Here is a 15508-nt window from a genome sequence, read left to right as displayed (position 1 = left end):
GAATGCGTGGACTTTAGAAAAATAAATGAGCAAGCAACCACCACCACCATAAAACCATTACGTACTACTAATATTATCACTGTTACTCGGGCAATGCGGCCATTTTACGTCATTCTTGCTGACAGGACAGGCAATAAAAAACAAAAAAAAACAAGTGCGTGTTGTCCCATTGAGCGCAGTGACGTCATCAATAGGAAGCAGGAAGTGACCGTCGCTAACTGACACAGGAACGAGACTGGACGAAAAAATAAATAAAAAATAACAGCGATGAAGAGGACCTGACTGTGCGAAAATCTTGTTCAGTAAATGGACTATTTGACTTATGCGACACGATGAGCTGTTGCGCCCGGACTGGATTTGAGGCATCGCCAAGGTTTGTTTTCTTCCTCCTAGCTCGCTTTAGCTAACACCGGAGGCTAGCCTTTAGCATGAATTCATTGAATATTCACCACTGAACGCCTCATTGTGTAATCGGGGCAGCCACGTACAGGTGTTCAACTTAAACGATTTGTATCATGGCTGTTTTTAATTTCATTACGGCTAAAGCGGAGTGAGACAAGGGCTGTAACGCGTCACCAAAAAATCAGGGTTCGATACCATACCAGCAACGTGCAGTAACCCCGAGTCTTCAAGCTCTTGCTCCACTTGTCCGTAAGTCGGAGCAAGAGTTTGAACGCAAACTCCTACTTGCGCTATCAATATGCTTTTGCGACTTGTGTGGTTCGTTTGTTTTCCTGCTCTGCTTGCTGACACCGCACTGAAGACGACGCTTGTGGAACCCCAGACATGGCGTGGGCACATGCAAATTTAGCTTTGGTGCACTCCTTGCTGATGGGTTAAAAGTAACCCAAACTGGGTGCAAAAGGAAAGGAATCGTCAATGCCGGTTTATTTATAAATAAAATCATCATTTAGAAACTGCATTTTAAATATGCTGGATTATCTCTGATGTTAAAATGGGTTTGATCAAATGAAACCTTTGCGAGGGGGGAATATGCAAAATAAAGAAATATATCCGGAGGGGGGCAAATACTTTTTCACGGCACTGTAAACTGTACCATACGGAGATAAAGATACCAAGAAACAGTTTGCCTGGTTATTCGACACATACCTTAGATTAGTGCACTTACATTTTCCACTGCATCACATTCCAGTACCGCAGTTTTATAGGTTGACTCTTCTTTTTTTTTTTTTTTATTGTTGCCCGTCTTTTTAGGCAATATTGACTGGTAAATGATTAAGTAAAATGTGGTCATCATAAAGTTCTTTATTTGAATCATAATTCCACATGACAGGCAACTTGCTCAAAAGTGTTGGTGCTTGAAGTGAAGAGTCGGTGTTGGTTTGAACTTTTGAACATATCAGGTCTGAACTCAAGAAAAGCTGTCAATCGTTCTTCTCAATATCCGACGGGTGTCGGTCACTCAGCTCGGTTCTGACCCAATAGCATATTTACAGATCAATTTGTTTCCCCCCAAAACTATCTTGATACACACTAATATTGTTTTGTATGTTGTTGATAGTTTCATAAATCGAGTACATCCCTTTTTAAGCGCAAGTCGGTTTTTATTCTCAAGAATATTGAACATTGGTATTAAAATATAACTATAAATAAAAATATTTTCGATAAATTAGGAAACCTCGGCGCCCAAATTGTTCTTAATCGTGAGCCCCGTAAGTCAAAGTTTGAATTAAAGAAACTCAAATCGGGCTGTTTGTTCATGTTTAATATTGCGCAGGCCGACCATTTATGAGTGGTTTGACTTGGAAGGAAGAAAACTAGCAAGAAAATTGCAAAAATAAATTAAAACTGACGATAGAGTGAAGCTGCAATAGCCAAGTCGTGAAGGGTGTCATTTATTTTTTATATATGCAGTTTGTATATGTTAACATGAAGCCTCCACATCATAAATGGTCATCTTTTATAACTCTTGAAGACATCTTGAGTCAAACGTGTCGACGTTGAATATTTTTCCCGTTGCTTTGTGCTGCTCTCCTGCCATCGGCCTCCGCCAGTCACCAGATTGCTGAGTGGTTGGTAAACAAAAAAAGTTCATGCAAATGCAATATTGGCAACAATTGACGAAATGTCACAACGGAATTATAAAGCAACCGTTTAAGAAGTTAATGGCAGGAGGGACGACGCTGCGGAATTGATCTGCTTGTTTTCGTTTGCATTGTTCAATAGCGGCCATCTGAGGCCATGAGCGAGCTGGAGAAGGTTGGTGACCAGGATGTGGAGGTTTCCAAGAGAAAATGTTTCCCGCCCTTGTCTTAGTTGCCGCGTGACGCTAATTTATCTATCGATCGCGCCTGCCGCGTGAGGTTGCGGCGCACGCGACCTGTTCTCACCGCAGCCGTTTGTCACCCAGAGCACGGCCGCTTTGCTAAATGGAGTCGGAGCAGCTGCATCACAGAGGCTACTCCAGGAACAGCTACAACAGCATCGCCAGCGCCAGCAGCGACGAGGAGCTGCTTGACGGGGCGGGCCTCGTCATGGACTTCCACACGACCGATGACGACAACTTGTTAGATGGCGACGCTTCCTCACCAGGTAGGGAGAATCTGGACGGGGGGGGGGGGCCCCCTCCCATGCGGACTTGACGAGTATTCAGTCTCAATGAGAGCCCTTCTTCTTTATTGCCATGTGATCAGTCACGTCTTATATTTACAAAATTCACTTCTACCTCCAGCCTACAAACTTCATGGTTCTCAAAAGGTTTCGGGTCCAGGGACCCTTTTCAGGGGAGACGTTTTTTTAGAAGCCCTTGACCCTTAACCCCAACACCAATTGAACATTATAGTGCACACGCAAATGCTGTTTTACGACAGCGTATTAGGGCCACAAATAAATAAATATTTTTTTAGAAGGTGGGGGCAATATTCAGAGATAAAAAAAACTCACAAATTTGCCACTTTATAAAGCAAATTTGCGAGAAAAAACCCTCAAGGAACTTAAGAGAAATACACATAGCGTACTACTCAGATGTTTGTGGCAATATTTTTCGGCCGGCTTTTCAAATAAGGGGATAGTAAAATGGCTTTAACCATATCATGTTAAGCATTCGCACTTTGAAGCGAAGGGTAGCAACAAAAGACGCCTCGCTTTGCGAAGGTCCACACCCAGAGCGTCAAGCATTTAAGTTAATTTGTTCAAATAAATATTTACTTGTACATTTATGCTTCCAGAATGATTATTTACACATTCATACATTTTGGTATGTTTTCTATAAGTCGATGTGTGGAATCTGCTGCTCTCCGTCATTCACTTGCGTTTTGCCTCAAGTATGCTAGCTTCTGATTGGTTGGTGTGAGTCAGCTGACAGGGGATCAGGAAGCGTTGTCGCTCTCGCTGCCGCGTATGACGAGCAAAGTTTCAATTAAGAATCAATCTGTTTCCATCCTGCCTTTTCATTTTGTAAAAAGTGTCGCATTAACCACCAACCAATCCTCACTTTAGATTATAGCTACGCTACGTGTATTTCTTGTAAATTTCAGATTTTTTTCTCTCGCAAATCTGCCACTTTATAAAGTGTCAAATTTGCGAGTTTTTTCTGGGAATATTACCCCCCCCCCCCAATTAAAAAAAATATATGTATACGTGGCCCTAATACGCTGTAGTACTGTTAAATTATGTTTAAAAAAAAATATATATATATATATATATATATATATATATATATATATATATATATATATATATATATATATATATATGACTTAAGCAAATTAATTCAATGCAGCAAATTCTTAATATTTGTAGGGAATTTGCTTATTCATGGTCCATTTAAAAACGTCTTTTTCTTTTTTTTAACATTTTTGGCGTTCGGGGCCGGGGGGGCGGCTCTGGTTTTTCTTGCCGGCCTCGTACGGGGAGTCCAGAAACGCCCCTGCGAACAGCCTGTGAGTGTCGGTTGGTGTGCGATGATGTCATCAGCCTTGAAGTCAGCTGCTGCAGTGGAGAGAAAGGAGAGAGGGCGGCGCGCGCAAAGGGAGGGTTCGTGCAAGGCGACGCACGCACACACACAGCCTCGCTGTGTCAGTGCCTTGCTCTCATTTCTCCAGCAAAAAATGGCAGCGGCCGATGCACACGCACTTCAGGCAGTGCGCAGCCGAGCCTAGCTTAGCTTATTTGATCCTAGCCTAGCCTCGGCTCACTGACTCTGCCGTCAACATGGAGGAGGAGGACACGGGCGCAGACCCCTATTTGCCTTACGACGGGGGAGGAGACGCCATCCTCCTGCGGGAGATCCAAAGACGAGGTACGAGGACGGGCCCCGGGCCTTTGACGCGCCGTTGCTATTGACGACGTGGTGCGAGGATAATGAGATTAAGCGAGAGGCCTTTGCGAGCCGCGTCGAGCGCAGCCCGGCCCTCGCCGTCTGCCGCGCCGCATGCGTGAATTGCGTGCGTCCAAACGGAGCCCCGCGCGGGGACGACCCCTGAAGAAGGTGAAGTGGTCGCGCTCAAGCCGCTTTGAAATCCTTGATAGCAAATTTCAAGGCGATATTTATATTTCAAATGCGTGCGCTGCTGTGTATGTGATCGAGCACTTTCTCAACCGGTCGTCAGTCCGTGCGTTAGGATGGCGGACGTGCGGTTCGCATCCTTCTCCGTCCCGTCACGTCCTCATTCAAGTGGAAGTCAACCTTGAGCATTTCTTCACAATGATACGTTCTGTGTGACCTCACGATTCTAAACATGACATTCTGATTAATATTACATTTGTGAAATGTGAGTTGTGAAGCAAAATCCAGCCAATCGCAGCTTACCTGTGTTCTGAAGCTGCGCTGTGATTGGTTGCTACCTGAGCAACTATGATGTCATCTTCAGTCGACAGCAAGCGGCAAAATGGCCGCCCCCTAAAATGGAAAAAAAATGGCTCGATTTTGCTTCATAATTCATATCTCACAAATGTGATATTAATCCGAATTCTCATGTTTAGACTAGTGAGGTCACATAGAACATATTATTGTCAAGAAATTGTTGAGGGGGTTTACTTCCCCTTTAAGATGAGTGTATTGTTGATAATAGCCAATTAAATTGTCTACATATGAAAGTGCCACGACGAGACGTTTTTGTGTGCCGTGTTGCTTTCCCGCTGCCTTTGCAGGTTTCTTTCGCCGAGTGAGCAGAGACAAAAGCCCCCCCCCCCCCCCCCCCGCATGAGTCTTGCTCAATAATGGCCGACTTGGGCTTAGCGTCCGTCCACGCTCACGTGGCTTGCTTCCTTGTTTTTCCTTCGCACACCAACGCGACACCTCAGGAGGTGATCGGGGGCCATTTTGGATGACGACCGAGGGAGCAGATGAACTAACTGCACTTTGGAATCTCTCACGTCTGATGTTACTTCCATGGCCGCTGGTCGGAGCCTTTAGAGCGTTTCGAGGCCTCAGTTCTCGGTGGGCTGACAAATAATATTAGAAATGACGTGTCGGATGAGCCGTGCGGCGGTGAAGGACCAAACGAGATGTGGTCGCATTCTATCAAACCTGATATTTAGTCTCTCTCTCTCTCTCTGGTAGGTTCCAACTACGCCATGTCTAATGGCGGCGGTGCGCCCAGCAGCTCCACGCACCTGCTGGACTTCTTGGAAGAGCCCATCCCAGGTGTGGGCACCTACGACGACTTCCACACCATCGACTGGGTGCGCGAGAAGTGCAAGGACCGCGAAAGACACCGCAAGGTAAATGACCCGTTTCGCCGTTAAGTGTTTATCTGGGATTTGCAGCTCTGAGCCGCCCTCTAAACAAATATTGAAGCAAGTTTCACACTTTGAATATTATGCGGTGAGTTATGTTGTCGTGTTTCCCCAACACGATGCAGCGCTTAACAAAAATGGTACCAAAAGTTCTTTGAGTTCTTTGAGTGACTCAAATCGCACTCAACGCTCTAAAAAAAAAAAAAAAATTAAATTTTTGTAACATTTCTGATCGGGCCCAACCGATGATGACCAAATAATCTGCTGATTAATTAATTAGAAAACCATGCAAAGAGCATACACTGATGAAGTTAACTTTCGATTTAAGCCATAAATATATGCATTGCAGAAGCAACAAAAATGAGTGAAAAGAACTTTGGAATAATTTTTTTTAGCATCATAAAGCACTAATGGAATACAAATCTGGCACATTGAAGAAGCGTCACTGGGGAAGTTCCGAGAATTTGTGTGAATCGACACTGAATGAAGTCAAGTCGTATGTACTCGTTAGTCAAGATAGCGCAGAACACTCAAGTCATGATTTCCGTTCTGTTCCGTCTTCAATTCCGCTTATCCGGGGTCGGGTCGCGGGGGCAGCAGCTTTAGCAGGGAAGCCCAGACTTCCCTCTCCCCAGCCACTTCAGCCAGCTCCTCCGACGGGATCCCGAGGCGTTCCCAAGCCAGCCCGTGAGACGCGGTCTCTCCAGCGTGTCCTGGGTCGTCCCCGGGGCCTCCTGCCGGTAGGACATGCCCGCAACACCTCCCCAGGGTGGCGCCCAGGAGGCATCCGAACCAGATGCCCCAGCCACCTCAACTGGTTCCTCTCAACGTGGAGGAGTAGCGGCTGGACGCTGAGTCCCTCCCGAATGACCGAGCTTCTCACCCTATTTCGAAGGGAGAGCCCGGCTACCCTGCGGAGGAAACTCATTTGGGCCGCTTGTATCCGGGATCTCGTTCTTTCGGTCACGACCCGCAGCTCGTGACCGCAGGTGAGGACGGGAACGTGGATCGACCGGTAGATCGAGAGCTTTGCCTTTCGGCTCAGCTCCTTCTTCACCACAATGGACCGATACAGCGTCCGCATCACTGCAGACGCTGCGCCGATCCGTCTGTCGATCTCCCGCTCGAACCTCCCCTCACTCGTGAACAAGACCCCAAGATACTTGAACTCCTCCACTTTGGGGCAGGACCTCATCCCCGACCCGCAGAGGGCACTCCGCCCTTTTCCGACTGAGGACCACGGTCTCGGATTTGGAGGTGCTGATCCTCATCCCAACCGCTTCACACTCGGCTGCAAACCGCTCCAGCGAAAAGTCATGATCTCGTCCTCAATTCACAGGTTCATCGTACCTTCTGCCCTCTAGTGGAAGAACGTTGAACTCTCTTGCCTGTTGCTGACATCGATGATAAAAGAGACAAGATTTGTCGTACTTGTACTTTGGAATGCCTGTTGCAGAATGTTGTCCTCGTGTTGTATGTGCAGATCAACAGTAAAAAGAAGGAGTCCGCGTGGGAGTTGACCAAGAGTCTGTACGACGCCTGGTCCGGATGGCTTGTGGTGACGCTCACGGGCTTGGCCTCAGGTAATGACCTTTCTCCTTCCTTTGACCTTCAGCTCGCGACCCCGAACGAACGGCAGCGCGTGTGTTTTTGTTTCTTTTTTTCTGACGTTCCGCGTCATCGCTTGATTAACGCGACGTGAAATGAAATGTCTCGCTTATGCGACGCCGTCCGTCCGTCCCCGGCGGCAGGCGCGCTGGCCGGCCTGATCGACATCGCCGCCGACTGGCTGAACGACCTGAAGGAGGGCGTGTGCCTGAGCGCCATGTGGTTCAACCACGAGCAGTGCTGCTGGAAGTCCAACGAGACCACGTTCGCCGAGAGGGACAAGTGTCCCCAGTGGAAGAGCTGGGCCGAGCTCATCCTGGGCCAGGCCGAGGTGAGCCGCGGCGGAACCTGCGGGCCGAGGATGTGTGTGTGTTTATTAAAGGAATTGCGCTCCCCCCCCCCGCACGCAGGGCCCGGGTTCGTACATCATGAACTACTTCATGTACATCTACTGGGCTCTGTCCTTCGCCTTCCTCGCCGTGTGCCTGGTCAAAGTGTTTGCGCCGTACGCCTGTGGATCGGGGATTCCAGAGGTACGTGAAAAATGGACAGTTTCCGGACTCGGCCCGAGTCATAAGCAAACTGTAAACGCTTGCTTTAGCGCCCTGCGGCCACTTCGGGCTCCGTTGGAACAATTGACAAGTTATTATCGATCACAAAATCGCTCAAACCAAAATTCAAAAGCATTTCCATAAACGAAATAATTAAAAACTAAGTGGATCTTTGTCAATTATTTTCATGCACAAGCTTTTAGGGTTCATTAGAAATGTCTTGCTTTCAGTATTGCTGCACAGTCGCAGAGAAGGAAGTTCAAACCCTTGTTTGGGAAATTAAAAAAGACAAAACAAACCTGCGCTAAAAACGGCGACTGTGTGAATGGTTGTTCGTCTTTGTAATTGATTTTGTTGTTTTTCTTATTTTAAAGAGTTAAGAAAATAAAATGATCTCTCACTACTTTGCGGTTCATTTACGGATTGACTCGATTGTGGATTTTTATTTGGGTCAGTTTATGCTGTTCAGAAGGTTGATGCAAGATGCTGCCATTTTTGCCCCTTTTGTAATATTGAAGTCACTAAAAACAGCATTTTCTTTCATTCAACACAATCTATTACACTTTTAAGCAAAATATAGAATCATTGGTAAATTAAGAAACATGATAAGTTAAAAAAAAAAGTTGACATCTTTCTTTTCAATAATTTTTCGCAAATCAAGTGTCCCATCAATGGTGAGCTTTTTTTTTTTTAGAACAGATCTCATGTGGTTTGACCCCCCCACCCCCCACCCCCCCTTTGCAAGAAAAGTAGAGAAACAAGTTAATTGAAGGCAATTAACTTGAACGCAGCTTGTTTACCCAAGGACGAGCTCATTAAAGGTGACAAACTTGGCAGTTATTGAAGAAAACAAATGGACTTTTTCCAGAGTTACATTGACGTCTTATTGGCCAGCTCGGTGGCCTAGTGGTCGAGTGTCCGCCCTGAGACTGGGAGGTTGTGGGTTCAGTCCTCGGCCGGTCCTACCAAAGACCATAATAATGGGACCCGCTTGCCTCCCTGCTTGACACTCGGTATTAAGGCTTGCAATTGGGGGGGGGGGGTGAGCTCACCGTGCTCTCGCACCGCGGTCGGCCTCGGGTCAAATGCGGAGAACGAATTTCAGCCCACTTGAGTGTGTGCGTGACGATCAGTGGTACTTTAACTTTAACTTGATTGAAGGCTCAAATAAAATGACCTCACTTTAGTCTTTTTTTCCCTCTGGCTCCTTATTTTGAATAGTGTAAAAAAAAAAAAACACCAACAAATAAAAGGACTGATATGAAATACTTGTTTACTTTTTTTATTGTAATCCGTTGCACTTTTTAAATAGTTTGAAGGCTTGATAATTATTCATCTCAATGTTTGTTTTTTGACACCTTGTTTCGTGTTTGCTTGCTTATTATATTTCATAATCTGTTTTTGTACACATTAGAATGTATTATTATTTATAAGAATTTATTTTTGACATTTCATGTAAATGGTAAAAAGTCTACTCCGGTATATCACAAATGCGGCAGAGATGTTCGAAGGTAATGATAAACCTTGGAAAAAAAAAAAAAACATACCTGCGACTTGCTTTGACCTCTGCTGAGGTCAGCGTTTATGCGTCACTCTGGATTTTTTCCTCTGACCCTTCAGATCAAGACCATCTTGAGCGGGTTCATCATCAGGGGCTACCTGGGCAAGTGGACCCTGATGATAAAGACCATCACGTTGGTGCTGGCGGTGGCGTCGGGCCTGAGTCTCGGGAAGGAGGGCCCGCTGGTTCACGTGGCGTGCTGCTGCGGGAACATCTTCTCTTACCTCTTCCCCAAGTACAGCAAGAACGAGGCCAAGAAACGAGAGGTGCCGCCAAACATGGCCGCCGTTTTTGGCTCCACTTTTCTTTCCATTTACGCCAGCGCTCGCTCTCGCTCTCGCTCAGGTTCTCTCCGCCGCGTCGGCGGCTGGCGTGTCGGTGGCGTTTGGCGCCCCCATAGGCGGCGTTCTCTTTAGTCTGGAAGAGGTGAGCCGTCAAGTTCTTAAGACGCACGCCGCTGACATAAGATTGACGCCTCTTCTGCCCCCCCCCCCCCCCCCCCCCTCCAGGTGAGCTACTACTTCCCCCTCAAGACGCTGTGGCGCTCGTTTTTCGCCGCCCTGGTGGCCGCCTTCGTCCTGCGCTCCATTAACCCCTTTGGAAACAGCCGCCTGGTGCTGTTCTACGTGGAGTACCACACGCCCTGGTACCTTTTCGAGCTCCTCCCCTTCATCCTTCTGGGAGTTTTCGGGGGCCTGTGGGGCGCCTTCTTCATCCGAGCCAACATTGCTTGGTGTCGGCGACGGAAGTCGACCCGCTTTGGCAAGTGCTTGGGCTGTCTGAGGTCCATTTGGAATGAGTTGACATTAGAATCTGGCCATTTGCATATTTTTAAATGGTATTACCCCTCCCACGTACTTTAAACTAGAGGTATCAGGCGATTAATTGATTAATTATATTTATTATTAATCGCACCTTTTATAGCTAAATTTACAATAAGATAATTTTTGGGCTAATTGGCCCATTTAAAAAAAAAACAGAAAAGTCAGAATTCTGAGATTAAAGTGAGAATCCTGCCAAACTTTTTTTCTCTCTCTTCATTGGTCCTAATCCTCTTCTGCAATCAGGTGATTACAATTTCTAATTGCAATTAATCACATGACTTCAATAGTTAACTCACGATTAATCGCAAATGTGTTGTTCTGTTTTAAATGTACAATAAAATATTAAATATTAATTCATATAATTAATATAAGTTTTCATACTCTTGTTAACATAAAAGTGGAAAAAAATTTAGGTTAGAAATATGGCTGCATATTTTAGTCAGTATGATACAGTAATTTTATAATAATTCATAAAGTTGAGTTCAAATTCAAAAGATGTACTGTACTATAAAAAACACCTCATTTTCATATTAATCAAATATGTTTTTTTTCTAGTATTGACACATTTTACTATTCGTGGGCTGGCCCGGTCCCTGGTACTGTAGAACCCCTACAAATAATGATCAGTTAAAAATCTGCAAAATGGGGATGGAGGCTTTGACTGTAATAACTTAATTGTCTTGAACCTCAGGTCGGTACCCGGTTTTGGAGGTGATCCTGGTTGCGGCGATCACGGCCGTGGTGGCGTTCCCGAACCCGTACACCCGGCAGAACACCAGCGAGCTGATAAAGGAGCTGTTCACCGACTGCGGCCCGCTGGAGTCCTCGCAGCTCTGCCAGTACCGGAGCCAGATGAACGGCAGCAGGGCCTTCACGGACAACCCCAACCGGCCCGCCGGGCCCGGCGTCTACGCCGCCATGTGGCAGCTCTGCCTCGCGCTCATCTTTAAAATCATCATGACCATCTTCACCTTCGGCCTCAAGGTGAGCTTGCCTCATGACGTGTACCTGATCCGGATTTGATGCGGAACCAAATCCGCTACTTTCGCCCCTCCAGGTTCCGTCCGGTTTGTTTATTCCCAGCATGGCCATCGGCGCCATCGCGGGGCGAATCGTTGGCATCGCCGTGGAGCAGCTGGCGTATTACCACCACGATTGGTTCCTGTTCAGAGAGTGGTGCGAGGTCGGCGCCGACTGCATCACGCCGGGACTCTACGCCATGGTGGGCGCCGCAGCCTGCCTCGGTGAGTCTTTTGACGGCGGAGGCTCGGGAATGGCCCCCCCCAAAGTCTCGTTTAGCGTCATCATCGTTTTGTCCTCCTCCGCAAGGGGGCGTGACCCGCATGACCGTCTCCTTGGTCGTCATCGTCTTCGAGCTGACCGGCGGCCTGGAGTACATCGTGCCCCTCATGGCCGCCGTCATGACCAGCAAATGGGTGGGCGACGCCTTTGGCCGCGAGGGCATCTACGAGGCGCACATCCGACTCAACGGGTACCCGTTCCTGGACGCCAAGGAGGAATTCACGCACACCACGCTCGCCAGGGAGGTGATGCGGCCGCGCCGCTGCGACCCGCCGCTCGCCGTGCTGACGCAGGACGACCTGACGGTGGAGGACCTGCAGGCTGTCATCAACCAGACCAGCTACAACGGTTTCCCGGTGATCGTGTCCAAGGAGTCGCAGAGGCTCGTGGGTTTCGCTCTGCGCAGGGATATCACCATCGCGATAGGTGACCGCACCCCTTTTCGCTCCTGCACCTTTTTGATTGGTCCACCAACATGTATTTTAATAACACCCAGTGGCACCTTGCCTTATAAATCCTTGAGACGAAATATTAGGGCCCAACGGTTATCATAATTGGCCGATGATTGCCCTTTAAACATCAACCAAAACAATCGGCCAATTATAATCGGCAGCCAATTAATCATTGGGCCCTAATATTTAGTCTCAAAGACTTATAAATCAAGGTACCACTCGGTATTGTAAATACATGATGGCGGACCGATTATTTTCCCCTTAAAACGTTATTTTTGAAGAAAAACAAAGTTTCTGACGCTGTGAAAGTACCCTGAATGCACCATTTTGCTCGCGTAGCATTAGCAACTAGCAAGTGTGTAGCGTATGTTATTCTGTGGTCCCTAAGCGTCCTTTAAGATGTTTAAAATTAAACATACGACAATAAGAATGATATCCAATGAATATTTAAATACAAAACATGCTTCGTTTTGAAAACATCGCTAGCCTAGCACTAATGCTAAAAGCGATAATTTTATGCATTAAATATATATTTTTTAATAATCGGCAGTTTTTTTCCTGCCCAAAATTCGGTATCGGCCTAAAAAAAAATGCACGTCGGCCGGGCCCTACTAAAAAGCAACCTTCCTTCCCCCCCCCCTGGCAGAGAACGCTCGCCGCAAACAGGAGGGCATCATGTTGAACTCCAGGGTGTACTTCACCCAGCACGCCCCCACCCTGCCCGCCGACAGCCCGCGGCCCCTCAAGCTGCGCTCCATCCTCGACATGAGCCCCTTCACCGTCACCGACCACACCCCCATGGAGATCGTGGTGGACATCTTCCGGAAGATGGGCCTGCGCCAGTGCCTGGTCACTCACAACGGGTGAGTGGCGATTGACCCTCGGTCGCGCCCGGAAGCGCGGCCCCCCGCCCCCCCACCCCCCCCCCCCCCCCCCTCCCCCCGTTCCGAAGCGCCGCTGCGTTGTTCCGGGCCAGCTGTGCGAGTAACAGATGTGTGTTGCAGGATTGTGTTGGGCATCATCACAAAGAAGAATATAATAGAACATCTGGAGGAGCTCAAGCAGCACTCGAAGCGCCCGGTGACGAGCCAAGCCACTTAACACACAACACACCGACCCGCCCCCCCCCCTTTAAGGGGGGGGGGGACGCGTGAAGCTTGGTGTGGGGAAAAACAAACCTTGAGTGGTGGCTTTATTCTCTGCTTTCCATTCCTGCCGGCGGTGGCTTAAGTTGTGAAGCGCTGTGGATTAGCCACGTTGGAGCAAAGTTGCTAAATGTCGTCGCCGTTGCTTCATGACGGAGATTATGCATTGCCGTTACTCCAATTGAAAGATCTTTTATTAGGATTCCATTATGTGTCAACAATAACGTGACTTTTCTTCTTGTGTTTTTTATTTATTTATTTATTTATTTTTTAAACCTTCCTGCTCTTTGGATGTCGTCGGACCCATCGCCGTAACGGCCACATGGCGAGTCGTACATTTGAGGGCGTTTTTTTGTTGTCCTAGCAATGAGAATCCCGACTGTGGTGCTAGATGGTGCTAGATGGCGCTAGATGGCGCTAGATGGCGCTAGATGGCGCTAGATGGCGCTAGATGGCGCTGTGTCGTGTAGGAAGTTGATTTGGCCAACCTTGGCTGACTCCCATTCCAGTGAATTCTGGAAACTCCCGCTTCTCCGCGCTTCTTTTCACACAATTCTGTCACCACTTAAGATGCTAAAAGAGCAGCTAGGCTAATATAGCTGCTTAAAAATGAGCACATGCTAATTTGGCTGGGTCATCGCCATTACAAGCCACGTAGTAATTAGCATCTAGTTAGCATGTTAGTATTAGCAATCCAGCAATGTTGAGCTAATAAGCTACACTAATTTGGAATTTAAATTTGTTTTAATATGCCAACATTAAAATCACAAACAGTGTGCTAGAAACATTCCATGTTGCATACTTAGCTAATTCGCTAAATGCTCAGCTAAAGATGCTAACTTGGCCTTGGCTGTAAATTGACAGCTTGATAAGATAATAGACGGCGTCGTTTTGTAAATGTTAGCACTAGTTCACATTAGCATGATAGCTAATATCTAGGCTAATATGTGGCTAGAAAAGAAAACGGTGATTGTTTGCACATTAATGTACACAGTCACATTTAATTAATTAGCATGGGCATACATTGCCACGTTAGCATTATATCTTAGGCCACTTACTAAATTCATAGTCAAGCTAATATGACACCAACAACTTGAAAATGTTGAACATTGCATATGTTAGCATGGTAGCATTAGCATGTACTCCATTCCATTTGTCATCTGAAGCACACAAGATAAGCCGAGGTCGCAAATTCGCCTTCTAAGTATATGTTATGTATGTATGTTAGCATATTAGCTTTAGCATGTATGCAAACACATCAAACTGAAATCCCCAGCAGCGGAGGCTCTCCTTTCCCACAAGGGTGACACTTTTGTTTCCTGGCTTTCTTCTTTGAAGCGGCTTCCGTCTGTTCTGGCTACTACTTGTTGGCGCTATCACTATTAGCTTCCTTTCACCGCAGCTTAGCCCCAAACCCCGCTTGCAGTTTGTAGACGATTACGTCCGATCCCGGAGAAAAAACTGACTTCTTCCTCTCTCTCTTTGTCACTTAGGCGCCTTCTGGGCATCATCACCAAAAAGGATATCCTGCGCCACATGGCTCAAATGGCAAATCAAGATCCCGAGTCAATCATGTTCAACTGATCCGATCCTTTCAGGATGAGGACGACGACGAGGAGGACGTGCGCCTCCTGGACGACGCCGATCACTGAGATTCAGACTTTGTTTCGCCGCCTTTTTCCCGTTTGTGCGCTTCATCCGTTGGTTGGTTGACGGCCGATGGGTGGTTTGACACGCGCGCACGCACGCACACACCTTACAAATGGTCACTTCCTCGCCAATGAACGTTGAAGGAGTTCCACACGGCGCTATCTGCTGTGCAATATCTTTTTTTTTTTTTGTTCACTGATCCCTCCTTTGTGAAGTCCAAAAAGACATTGTGAATTTATTGGCTGTGATTTGCTTTCCACGACTGCTTTTTCTTCCCTTTCGGCGTCACTTTAACTGGAGTCCAGTGCACCCTTTGACCCCACCGTGCTAAAGAAAATCAATGAACGGATGGACTTGATGACAAATGGCTCCTCCCCCTCCCCCAATGTGCATTTGACCACAGAGGCTTCTGAGCCACGAATCATTTTGTCTCAACAAATTGTGGAAAAAGAAACGTGTTGCTTTGTGCTCCTCCCCACCAAGCCATTGAAGATGTCCGCCCGTCCGTCCGTCCGTCCTGCTGAGGTCCGGCGTCGACCCATCTGGCTTTAATTTATGAAGTTGTGCAACGTTGTGATCTTTGCGTTCTTTGATTGTACATTTGGAACATGAAGGTTCATTAAATTTGGATTGAAATTTTAAGTTAGGGAAAAAATGCGTTCCTTATTTTTTGTTCTCTTTCATGCGAAGGCCAAATCATGCCCAGCACAAAATT

General features: G+C 47.0%; 1 protein-coding gene across 4 annotated transcripts; it reads left to right on the top strand.

Annotated features, from left to right (window-relative positions):
• Positions 1 to 178: 178 nt before the first annotated feature.
• Positions 179 to 15435, top strand: clcn3 (Cl-/H+ antiporter 3). 4 transcript variants are annotated; one of them, XM_086058603.1, is made up of 15 exons: positions 179 to 373; positions 2372 to 2553; positions 5525 to 5685; positions 7184 to 7283; positions 7452 to 7639; positions 7719 to 7841; positions 9480 to 9686; positions 9766 to 9846; positions 9930 to 10177; positions 10931 to 11228; positions 11302 to 11488; positions 11574 to 11972; positions 12645 to 12861; positions 13003 to 13078; positions 14637 to 15435. In XM_086058603.1, exons 2-15 carry the CDS (start codon positions 2391 to 2393, stop codon positions 14793 to 14795), a joined length of 2607 nt encoding a protein of 868 aa, XP_085914729.1. In that variant the 5' UTR covers positions 179 to 373; positions 2372 to 2390; the 3' UTR covers positions 14796 to 15435. The 4 variants fall into 4 exon arrangements, with proteins under 4 accessions (XP_085914729.1, XP_085914731.1, XP_085914730.1 ...); XM_086058605.1 differs by lacking the exon at positions 13003 to 13078; XM_086058604.1 differs by lacking the exons at positions 179 to 373; positions 2372 to 2553 and adding an exon at positions 3944 to 4261.
• The last annotated feature ends 73 nt before the right edge of the window (positions 15436 to 15508 follow it).

The sequence above is a fragment of the Leptonotus elevatus genome, chromosome 17 (assembly GCF_054856555.1).
Source record: "Leptonotus elevatus isolate MCC_2025b chromosome 17, RoL_Lele_1.0, whole genome shotgun sequence".
In the NCBI taxonomy this organism is placed as follows: Eukaryota; Metazoa; Chordata; class Actinopteri; order Syngnathiformes; family Syngnathidae; genus Leptonotus; species Leptonotus elevatus.
This window is presented reverse-complemented; position numbering and strand designations above follow the sequence as displayed.